The sequence below is a fragment of the Phycodurus eques genome, chromosome 10, assembly GCF_024500275.1.
Source record: "Phycodurus eques isolate BA_2022a chromosome 10, UOR_Pequ_1.1, whole genome shotgun sequence".
Lineage (NCBI taxonomy): Eukaryota > Metazoa > Chordata > Actinopteri > Syngnathiformes > Syngnathidae > Phycodurus > Phycodurus eques.
The window spans coordinates 27,753,025-27,765,190 of NC_084534.1; the positions used below are offsets into that span (position 1 = coordinate 27,753,025).

General features: G+C 42.7%; 2 protein-coding genes across 3 annotated transcripts; one reads left to right on the plus strand and one right to left on the minus strand.

The window, feature by feature from the left end:
* Window positions 1-4,833: 4,833 nt before the first annotated feature.
* ccdc51 (coiled-coil domain containing 51) lies at window positions 4,834-9,845 on the minus strand. Of its 2 annotated transcripts, XM_061687681.1 has the most exons (6): window positions 9,713-9,845; window positions 8,601-8,661; window positions 8,364-8,508; window positions 7,769-7,906; window positions 7,176-7,547; window positions 4,834-6,506 (listed from the first exon to the last, which is right to left on the minus strand). In XM_061687681.1, the coding sequence occupies exons 2-6, from the start codon at window positions 8,603-8,605 to the stop codon at window positions 6,054-6,056; spliced, it is 1,113 nt and encodes a 370-aa protein (XP_061543665.1). In that variant the 5' UTR covers window positions 8,606-8,661; window positions 9,713-9,845; the 3' UTR covers window positions 4,834-6,053. The 2 variants fall into 2 exon arrangements, with proteins under 2 accessions (XP_061543665.1, XP_061543666.1); XM_061687682.1 differs by lacking the exons at window positions 8,364-8,508; window positions 8,601-8,661.
* Window positions 9,846-9,854: 9 nt separating this feature from the next.
* On the plus strand, window positions 9,855-11,597 carry tma7 (translation machinery associated 7 homolog). The gene is made up of 4 exons (XM_061687683.1): window positions 9,855-9,989; window positions 10,277-10,332; window positions 10,454-10,541; window positions 11,228-11,597. The coding sequence occupies exons 1-4, from the start codon at window positions 9,974-9,976 to the stop codon at window positions 11,260-11,262; spliced, it is 195 nt and encodes a 64-aa protein (XP_061543667.1). The 5' UTR covers window positions 9,855-9,973; the 3' UTR covers window positions 11,263-11,597.
* The last annotated feature ends 569 nt before the right edge of the window (window positions 11,598-12,166 follow it).

The window sequence follows — 12,166 nt, forward strand, 5'->3', positions numbered from 1 at the left end:
ATAGACAGAGGTTGGTAGAGTAGCCAAAAATTGTACTCACGTGATCGTACCGTTACTTTAGAATGATATGACTCAGGTCAAAGTGAAAAGTAGTCCTCCAAATAATTACTTGCGTAAGAATCATTTAACATTTAGTGAAAAAAAAAACCTACTCCAGTGCCGAGTAACTTGGTAAAATGGAATCAAACGTCACTAGTAATTGCATTGCATGTTAAAGTGAAAATATATTGCATTAAACCCACCTTGACAAGTACAAGTTATCCAAAACGTCACTTAAGTAATTGTAAAGGAGTAAATGTAGCTTGTTGCTAGCCACTTCTGGTCATAAATCACAACATCCTTCATCCCGGTCATAAATCATTGCTAGCTTCTGGTTGCGCATCCCACAAGATTGAGCTTCCCCATAAAGATTTCATTAAAAAGATAGAGCCAGATAAGATATAATATTGGGTACAATATTTGAATAAGGAAAATGGATGGCTCAGATTGTTTCAAGTCCGAGTTAGCCATGATGGGGAAGCAAACCATGTGCGTCAACGAAAATCTGTCCCAAAATTTCAAATTGAAGATTGTTTTTGTTACAAAGTTAGCCTTGTGTAAAAGTTACGATGAAGCGAGTTGACCTATGGGAGGAGAGAGAGAGAGAGGAGGCACAATTGTTTGGACATTCCCGAGGGTCAGAGGTATGTTTGGGCCCCACCTGTCACCCATCTTTACACTCCCCAAACACTCTGCAGTCAACAGTGTTGCTAAGGGACTCCACTTTCGAGTAGAGACCTTTGTGAGAAACGTCAGCAGACACAATGTTTCTGTGTCATGTTCCACTGAGCTACTTTCCCTCGGAGCGGTTGGACGCCACCCCGTGGCCTCTTCGTCCAGATGTCTTCGACGTGCGAGTGTGAAACATGCAGGATGGAATCGGAGTGCAGCGGTCGCCCGAGGGCACAACTCCCGGGGAACCCGCTTGGCCTCAATGTATACTTGCGTAACGCATGGGCTGCAGATACTGTACTACGGTTTTACACTGTTCGTCCACCTGTATATCAATCCATCGTATGTCTACACGTGCCTTTTAACTGACCGGCGACCGATCCCCGGTTTGTGTGTCCTGCGAAAGTGGACAGATCGCTGCGACCCAAAATCTTTAGCTGAGGATTCAAGTTGACGTGGGCAAGTTGAGCAGACGCCGCTGTGTAAACTCACCCGCTGCCCATTCAAATACAAGTCCAATTCCAATGAAGTTGGGACGTTGTGTTAAACAAATAAAAACAGAATACAAGGATTTGCAAATCATGTTCGACCTATATTCCATTGAATACACTACAAAGACAAGATATTTAATGTTCAAACTGATAAACTTGATTGTTTTTAGCAAATAATCATTAACTTAGAATTTTATGGCGGCAACACGTTCCAAAAAAGCCGGGACAGGGTCATGTTTACCACTGTGTTACGTCACCTTTTCTTTGAACAACATTCAATAAACGTTTGGGAACTGAGGACGCTAATTGTTGAAGCTTTGTAGGTGGAATTCTTTCCCATTCTTGCTCGATGTACAGCTTCAGCTGTTCCACAGTCCGGGGGTCTCCGTTGTCGTATTTTACGCTTCATAAGGCACCACGCATTTTCAATGGGAGACAGGTCTGCACTGCAGGCAGGCCAGTCTAGGTCCCGCACTCTTTTACTACCAAGCCACGCTGTTGTAACACGTGCAGAATGTGGTTTGGTATTGTCTCGCTGAAATAAGCAGGGGCGTCCGTGAAAAAGACGTTGCTTGGATGGCAGCGTATGTTTCTCCAAAACCTGTGTGTACCTTTCGGCAGTAATGGTGCCTTCACAGATGTGCAAGTCACCCATGCCATTGGCACTAACACAGCCCCATACCATCACAGATGCTGGCTTTTGAACTTTGCGTCTATAACAGTCCGGATGGTTCTTTTCCTCTTTGCCCCGGAGGACACGACGTCCACAATTTCCAAAAACAATTTGAAATGTGGACTCGTCGGACCACAGAACACTTTTCCCCTTTGCGTCAGTCCATCTTAGATGAGCTCGGGCCCAGAGAAGCCGGCGGCGTTTCTGGGTGTTGTTGCTAAATGGCTTTTGCTTTGCATAGTAGAGTACTTGTTTTGTTCTTGTATGTATGCAATTTCCACTTGCCCATTTAATTTGTCCGTTCTGGAATGTGGAAATAAATTTGACACGCCGCGGAAAAGAGTGTCGTCAACAACACTGCCACATTTGAATGTGGTATATATATATATATATATAAATATATATATATATATATCAGCAAGTATATAAAATGAGGCTTAGAACTGGCGAAAAATCAAGCTCGTCTCCGCTCTCAAATGCCGTGGGCGTGTCCGCTGGACACGCCGAAACCACGCCCCTGCTCAACTATCAATCAAATACCACGGCTATGAACTGGAAAAATGGATGAAACTTCGTCAAGCATCTTTCTTACGCCTGCTCAAAACTACACATTTGAGTTGCGAAACTATATCAGCTTAAAACCTCCAATGGATGGTATACTGTATATCCCACCGAGTCGTTGCGAGGCTTTTCCATCCCGCGACAACAAGGCGCTCTAAAGTGACTACGCCAGCCCAAAGCCCCTTGTCCCCACGCTGGCTGTCACATCTGACTTAAACATTTTTTTGATACCTCCCTCCTTGCGCTTCCTTCTTTTTCACCATGATATGCGCTCACTCACAGCTTACAACGAGGCGCTCCAAAGCAGCCACGCCAGCGCAAAGAACTTCGTCCACATGCTGACTATGTCTGACTTAAAAAAAAAATAATAATAATAATAATTAACTCCCTCCTGGTGCTTCCATCTTTTTCACTATGTCATGCGCACACTCAGAGCCGACAAGGAGGCGCTCTAAAGTAACACCACACCAGCGGTCATGGTGAATTGGTCACTAAGGGACCATTCAAATTTTACATTGTTTGTCTATATCAATCTATCATTTGCCAACATGGGACCTATGATTGGCCAGTGATCAATCTATAGTGTATCTATTTGTGCCCTGTGATAATATATGTGGCCGATAGAAAAATGTCGCCCCTGGTAGCTGTGGTTCAGTGCATGAGCAACTAACTGTTGGACAAACTGCACAGAAGCAGATAGTTTACCCACAAAAATGAAGTCACAACACGAAACACGCCTTCGGGGCGCCGGCGAGACGTTTCATGATGTCGTGACAAAAAAAGAGCATCACATGCTCGCTTTCCTTCAACATATACAGTCGGAGAAACTTTTCCGCAGGAACAAAGTCACCACGGAAAGCCATTAAAGAACTAGTGCGGTCATAAAACCACGGCCTTCAGGGAATTACAGGGGTGGTAAACAAAGTAGTATATGGGTTTTATCTACATGATAAAACCGTGAGCACATTTTTTCACACAAACACAGTGACCTGGATTGCAATGTCATGTGATGTGCGTCCTTGAAAACTTTTTCTTCTTGGCGTCCTACATCTACTTACCAAGCAGCTTGATGACCTCATCACCTGTAAAGGGCAAGAAAAAAAGGTTTCTATATTATATATATATATATATATATATATATATACACAGTATTTTTACAGTAGATGTGTGTGTGTGTTATTGTAAAAGAAAACAAATGACAAAAAGTATGTTTGTAAGTTTCATGTTTTGAAATGTTTAAGCGCTGTTATAAGCACATCTGAAGGCACTGGCATCATATGACGAACACACACACAGCAAAAATAACATTTATGGGAAAAACAAAATCCTTCATTTCACTCACATAACTCGTCAATATTTATTATTAATAAGTAATCATAGGCTAGGTATGTGAAATCAAATAGAAAATATACTCAAAAGCTAAATAATACAGGAAACAAGCCCTAGTTTCACTCACATAATTTTAATTTTACACAATTAAAAAGATAAGATTTTTGTATCTCCACAAAATGTGTTGTTGGCGTTCCAAAGGTGTGGCGTCACGTGACGCCATCCCCTCCCCATTTGCTGAGCTACAATTCAAAGCACTTCACTGACAAAAAAAAGGTTTCTCAGACAAAATTCCTTCCGGGCTCGACGGCCCAAAGCTGCAAAATGTGAAACTCCGCGCGCTGTCCGCATGAGATGCTCGGAACGCTGATCGCGCTAAGAAAAGACTCGCCAGCTGCTGCGGAGGATTCAGCGGCACACGTACGCAGTGTGTAAGATTTCACAAGTTCAAACGTACCTGAACGCAACACAGCAACGAGTGTTGTCAAACCTATGAATTCACCTTGACGTGTCGTTTGACCTTGATGCGTACAGGCCACGTTTTAAAGGAGACATATTACAGCAACTTGACTTTTTAAGGTGTCAAATACAAATAGTTGTCGTTATTGCCTTCCCGCCCTTCCGTTGTGAAATTAAACAGTCAACCAATTAAGTCTTAAGTTATCTGCCTTTTCCGGAAAACGGAATCTCGTTGTGTGCTGGCTTTGAGTGCACCTGTGGATATTTAATCAATCGAATGAAAGATGGGCTCTCCATGGGGGACCTTGATGAAAATTAGCCACGTTATTAACACACATTGAATTGTTTTTTTTAAAACGTAATACACCTCTTAACTGTCTTATTAGTGTAAAAAGAATTTGAAAAAATATCGACTCAATCGCCACAGCTCTCGTGCCATTTTCTTTTCTCTTCCACCCCTCAAGCAACTACAGGTATTTTCTTTTTTTTTTTTTACACTTCACAGAAAAAAAAAAAAAAAAGTGCTTTGAATTTACTTAATTCGAACATGTACATCAGTTGCATGATTGAAATGTGTTAAAATAACATATTTGATTATTTTCGCGGAAAAGAGGGGAAGTTCCATCAGTTTACCACATTTGAATCATGTGCAACTGAAATTGAGGTACTTAAGTAAGTCAGGGAAAGCCAACTAGAACATCTGAACTTTTAATCATCCATCCGTCCATTTTCTGAGCCGCTTCTCCTCACTCGGGTCGCGGGCGCGCTGGAGCCTATCCCAGCTGTCATCGGGCAGGAGGCGGGGTACACCCCGAACTGGTCGCCAGCCAATCGCAGGGCACATACAATCGTAGGCACTTTAAATGCTGGCAGGTGCACGCTGACTACCATTAACATAAACGTGATTAGTTAATTCTGAACACAGTCAAGAGTTAAGAGTTAAGTCTTACTTTCCCTTGTGAAAATATTTTGTCAATTGAGTTGTACAGGTAATGGATGAGTTATTTGTCAACAAAAGGATAAATATACAAATACTAAAAACAGAATTCTGAAAGCCATATCTTTTCTTTATTGTTGGATTTTATTTAATTTTTTTAAGATTTGTGGATGCGTTGACTTCAAAAGTGTACGCTCCATACATAATTGACGATCTTCAAGAGTATGCTGCCCGCCGCTGCTCCCAAACGAGCAAAGCGCCACTTGGTCTTCTTTTGAGTTGCGATTGCTCCCGCTGCAGCGTGACGTCGTCACAAGTTCCGTAGTATTCGGCACAGGTGCTAAGTCACATACGTGCGAGTCATGCGTCGGTCGGTCTCGAGTCTTTTACTTCAACTTTCAAGCAAGTTGTTCGAGCAGTTGAGTCACTTCCATTTTAAACAGCCACAACCGATATTCACACTGAACCACTTTGTACTCCGTTGTACTAACACATTCGCAATCACATCATTTTCAGTGGTCTCAAACCAGTCGTCGTCTTGTCGATGACTTTATTGTTTTCTCGATTAATCGACATGACCGACGTGAAGCTTAGCTCATGTTTGACCAGCTATGGGTGCGCTAAAGTGTGAAGTTAACGTCGCTTACGTCTTTGGGGGTTTTAGGGTTTTAGAATTTTGTTTGCCCCAGGAATTTACACTTTTTTTTTTTTTTAAGAATCGCGTCTCTTGAAAATGGAGCTTTTCAAATGTAAACAGGCGAGACCTGTGAAGTCTTTTAGTTCAAGCCGAAGTCGTGTCTTAATAAATCATAACGTGTCCGCCTCAAGTCTGACTCGAGTCAAGCAGCGTGACTCCCCACCTGTGTTGCCACGGCAACCACCACGGCCGTCTCTAAGCCCCTCCTCTCAGCAGCGCGTACACCGCCGTGACGGCGAGCGCGGCGGCCGTGTACGCGAAGGCGGCGTTGTACAGCGTGCTGCGACCGATGCGCTCGCCCGGCGTCCTCCGCGCGTCCTCCGCAGACCCCGGCATCCGCTCGGGCACCCGGCGCGAGCCGTTTTCTAGGAGGTTCGTCACGCGGGTGAGTTCGCCACGGACCCCGCCGAGGCCTTGTTGTAGCTCCGACACTCGGGGTAAAAGGGACTCCAGGAGCGCGTCGGCCCTCGTCGGGGAGCGGTCGTCCGGGTCGGCGCGGCGCACCTCGGGGACTGCGCCCCCTCGGAGGCTGTCGATGAGCGCCCCCAGCTCGTCCAGCTGCGAGCGATGGTTCCTGGCTTGGACTTTGAGGGCTTCCTGCAGGCTTTCCGGACCCTTCTGGGCCTCCAGCAACAGACTCTTGAGCTCCTACAAAACAACACAAACACAATTTGTAAGTGTGTATCGCGATACTAGATTTTTAAAATAAGGGCCAGGTCATTCAAAGATGAGGTTGAGTTAAAATAAATACATTTTATTTTATATATTTTTATATCAAACTTATTTTAATAGATAGTTATTTGTTCTATTTAATTATATTATTATTATTACTATTTGTAGTTTCATTCAAATTAATTAGCCAATTACTAAAAATAAAAACAAAATTGTATGTAAACTCATTTATCTACAATAAACTGTGAATATTTTTTATGTATTTTTCAATACATATATATATATATATATATATATATATATATATATATATATATATATATATATATATATTTGCAATGTTGTTTGACTATATTTTAAATGGTTTTGTTTATAATAAATTAATCAATGACTTCATAAAGGTAATACAATAAAACTGTTTAGTTTACCAATATTTTTGTTATTATTTACAATAAATCACATACCTAACTATTCAGTCAAATCCATAAAAAATGTGAAATGCACATGTAAAATTGTTTATTTTACTAATATTTTAATGAGTTGTTTTGACCAATTATTTAATGAGGCAAATGAATTTTAAAAAATGACTTTCGATGAAGCAATTTCCGATGCATGCAACAACTATTCCAAGACGCTTTTTCCCACCTGCAGGCGCACGCGGTTGACGTACGTGGAGCCCATGACGCCGATGAGGGCGCCGAGCACCGAGCCGATGACCGACCAGTTCTTGGTGCGCTCGGCCCGCGCGCGCTCCTTCTCGTGACTCTCGCGCACGGCGGCCGAGAACGCGGCGAAGGTCTCGCGCTCCGACGCTTCGGCGTGCTCGTGCGCCGTGCGGAGGCGCCGCTCGTCCTGCAGCAGTTTGTGCTCCAGGGTGGCCAGCTCCAGGTAGTGCGCCTCCTCCCGGGACACGCGGTCCAAACGGGCCCGCACCTCCTTCAGGCGGCCCTGCAGGGCCTCCAGGCTCACGTGGGCCTCGCGCACCATCCCCCGGGACACCAGGAAGGCCGACTCGGCCTGGACGGCGATCGACGACAAATAAGTGCCCTGACTTGCGCTCTTCGTCTATATGTGCCATGTAGGGCTGCAACGCTCGATTATTTTAATAACTGATTAATCCGTCCATTATTTTTTCGATCAATCGATGACTTGGCAACCAAACCACCGCTTGTCTCTACGTGCCCTGTTATCGACTGTCGAACGGTCTGAGGAGGAGGTCCTTGGTCCTGTTTACTGACCTCTGTGACTTTGGTCTGTGCGTGGCGGACCTCGTTGAGGCCGACAAACTCCTCGTACTTCTCCCACCAGGTGTTCATGGTGGCGGCGGCCATCTGGGTAGACTTCTGAGTCCACTGCTGCCCCAACCGACCTGCGTGCTGCACAACAACAAACATTACTTACTTATTATTAATAATAATAATAATATGAGTAATATTGTCATCATTAGGGATGGGTGAATACCGATACCAGGTTATCGGGCCGATAGTCAATGTATCGGGTACTTGTGAAGACTGCCGATACCAGCCACCGATACTCAAGGCAAAAGAATCTGACATCAAGTAAGCACTCCTCGCCAGCAGTTGGCGCTACACTGTGGCGCTTTGACACATTGGTGAATCATCCTGTGTTAATTCACAATTATCTGTCATTGTGTTCACTGAAATTTTATGTATCAAAAGGTACTAGTGGTATCAGCACTCGTTATCGGTGAGTACTCAAGAGTACAGTAAATACTCGTACTGGTATCGTTCTAAAAATAAGTTGCATCGAACAACCCTAATTATTATTATTAACGACTTTACAAAATGTTTTTATTAACAACCAATGCGTCACCTGTAAGGCAGACAGTGCTCGCTCCTTGCCCGACGGGCCACCGGGTTGGTGGCGGGCGCTGTAGGTCCGGACCACGCGCGCCCGGACCGGCAGGGGTCCGAGCAGGAAGAGGCGGGACCAACAGCCCGAGCCATGAACTCTGTACCTGGCACAATCGCCACGAAAGTACAAAGTCCGCATCAATGAAACGATTCTATCGACTGTATTCTATTGTTGCCTAATTTATGATGAAAATACCTCATTGAGAAGTGCAATATGAGTCAGAGCTGCAATTTCTGCCCAGCTACAGAGACCCCGCCTGTAAACAGATATATTGTTTCATAAAGGAAAGGAATTTAGATTTAGACAACCATTTTAGCATCACGGGGAACATAAACTGCATCAGCCCTTTTCCAGTTTTTTTCCTTGGCATCTTTTCCTTCGTGACATTCTTTCTTCCATCCTTCCGTCCTTCTCTCAGAGTTTTCTTTTTATTCATGCATCCTTACATCCTTCCTTCCTTGCCTTAAAAATTTTTTCTGCCTTCCTTCCCCTCAGAGCCGCTTTTTTTTGCTGGCATCTTTTCCTTCCTGCTAGAGGTGCAACGATTAATCGACAACAAATCAATTATCAAAATAATCGATTAAGATTTTTCATCATAGATGCATCGTTTAATGACCTTGTTTAACTTAAAACTGTCAGAATCCTCCGAATTTCACTCTCACGTGGGTAAATAATAATAATATTTATGAAGCAAGAATTATTGTAAAACAATTATCAACAATTTTGCCTATTTTCTGACATGTGACGGAATTGACGGATTATGACTGAATCATAATCAATTTATGTTTGTGCATTTTCTACACTGTCAGTTTGAAAGAATGTCGTGGTTTTCAATAAAGGGATGGAATTTTTTTAAAATACAATTCATCAATTAATTGAAAAAAGAACATACAGATTTAATCGATGCTTAAAATAATCGCTTCATTTCTTCCCCCCAGACCCAGTTTTACTGTCATCTTTCTCTCTCTCCTGCCTTACTTCCCTTTGACACCTGTTTTTTTTATCCATGCATTCTTACAGCCTTCCATTCACCAGTTAATTAAATTGGTGTCTACCTATTGTTGCCCGACCGTTTATGCTATTTAATTACTGCTTCTGCACACTTATAGTTAGATGCTATCTTCCTTTCGTTGACTCGTACTTATGACATAAGTAATGACAATAAAGTTCAACCTCCTCCTCCCATCCTTTTAGATTAGCAGGCAAGCTGCTGCTAATGTCCTCTACTCATCTCCAATGGTAGCCACCTAGCATTTAGCACCACGTCTCTGTCTTGCTTTGCCACATGTATCTCAACATATGCTCACCTGAATACTTGGGTGTTTCCGATACATTCATATCACGGTGATATTTTTCTACATCCCAACGTCGTCATTCTAATGTGAAACGAGACAGCTAGCTAGACAATAGCATGTAAGTTTTGATCAGGCGTATGACGGAGCTTCTATTTCCGGGTTCAAAGTTCTTCTGGAGGTCCTCGCGGCGCGGCGTCTTCACTACAAGATTAGAGACACTGCAGCAGTAACACGTCACTTTCTCCCTCATTTTGCTGTTATTCACTCCAAAAGATGTCAGGCAGGGAAGGTGAGACGTTGTTTTATATCGCTGCGAACGTTCGGCATCATGTATTTATATAAATATAACATTAAAACGTAACGTAGCGTATTTGTGTGCGGACTAGCTGGCTAGTTGCTGCTGAAGAGAGCAGCGCTCGTAGGGAAATCATTAAATAATAATAATAATTCATCTAAATGGCGACAGTGCATTTCTGTGCGGTTTATGTCAGCCGTAGCAAGCATCTTTTGACGTTCTGTCCATACCTGGCTGTCGGTGTTCTCTGTTGACAATAACGCAACTCATGTCGCCGCCAGGAGGCAAAAAGAAACCCCTGAAGGCTCCCAAAAAGCAGAGCAAGGACTTGGATGACGTAAGTTTCCGAAACATTGACCGGGTGTGCACGCATTAGGTTCTTTGCAATATTTCCTGCGGTCAAGCCGCACCTACCAATTCCCAATTAAATTGAAGAAGTGTATTCAATGGATGTGCAGGATGAAGTTGCCTTCAAGCAGAAGCAGAAGGAGGAGCAGAAGGCCTTGGACATGCTGAAGGCCAAAGCTTCTGGGAAAGGACCACTCGGTATGGACGCAAAACATTGTTTGAAATACAGATGTTGGAAAAAGTGTGGGGACGGTGGTTTGTGTGTGTAGGATATAAACGTGCATATGAACACAAATTCTTATCATACCCTAAATATGAGCCAAGGCGACACCACTAAATTTGAATCAGGACCTTTAATTGGTAACAACGTAAGGCTTGGAAATTTTAAGCTGTATTGTATTACATAATGGTGGCCATGGGAATTATCAGTTGCGTCAATGTTCGTCCGTGTTACAAAATAAGTTACACAACTGTCATAGTATATTTCTAGATGATGCTGGACATGGGAATGAACACTTGGCTATGTTTTGTTTCACAAAGATGCAACTTGCGTGACAAAAGCTGTAATATGCTTTTCTAAGAATTTCATAAAAACTAGACTGCGTTCTTTGTTACGTGCTCTAAGAGTTTGTTTCCGCAAAGACATCGTCATGGGCCACTAAAGTGTCGTTAGATTTTACAAAGTGTTATATTTTTCTGTATTAATGTAGACAATTATAAACAAGAGTTTTTAGGCAAGGGCAACAATTACTCCTGGTTTTTTTTTTTTTTTTTGCAATTTGCTGAAAGGCTCGCCCTCGGTCCCTATCCCCAACGACTTTTTATTTATCGATTTGATTGATTTTAACTGTTGCGTAGATTTTCCTGTCTTTTCCTTCCACCAGGTAGCGGCGGCATCAAGAAATCAGGCAAGAAATGAAGCCTCCTGATGATTTGCGGCTCTACTTCATGCCACTGCAGCGTGGCCGGTTTGTTTTGCTCCGATTGAAGTGTTGTTTGTTTGTTTCTTACCTGGCAATTGCCAGAGGCAGTGTTAACTAACTGGAGTGAGTTTACAGCTTGCAACGCCAGGTTCTTACAGTGATATTTTCTTGGCCTAAACACTTGTAGTCATAAACACTGACCAATCATGTTCAAATCAAAGGTCAGTCGCTGTCCAAATTGAGAATTGCTGCAAAAAAAACCCACAAATGTTTTTGTTTTTTTTATGACATTTTAAATGGGGGAGAAACCAGTAAAAATGTTTTGAAATCACCAACTGTGCATTGTTCAGTTTGTTTCATACATCTATACGATTGATATCAGTAAGCGTACCGAATGAGTTATGACAGTAAAATATCACCAGAAAGTTAGACATGCTTACGAGTTGGAGGATATCTTTACTGGTCAAGAGAAAAGCACGTCTTCAAAAAATGTTTTCCAAATATTGATTTTTTTTTTTTTTTTGCACCCATTATCCCAAAAGTGCTTTTGATTATATTGATTGCCAAATGTTTTATGAATTGAGATCCACCGCTCCCAAAAATCTATGGATATAGTATGTTTTTACACCCCTCCACCACCCAAAGACAGACTTGAAAAGATATCAAGTACTCCTAGACAACATATTTCGATATAAGCAACTTATTTATATTGTCACATTTACCTGTTTTAGAGGAGTTGACTGTTTTTCATTGGACGGCTACATGATGTTCAGATGGAACACAGTAAAGTGTGCTTGCAGCTACAAGCACTAGATGGTGCTGTGCAAAAACTAAGCCAACGGTTTTGACCCGTACTCTTGAGATACGAGTGAGCCGAGTTGTTGATATAGGAGCTGTCAA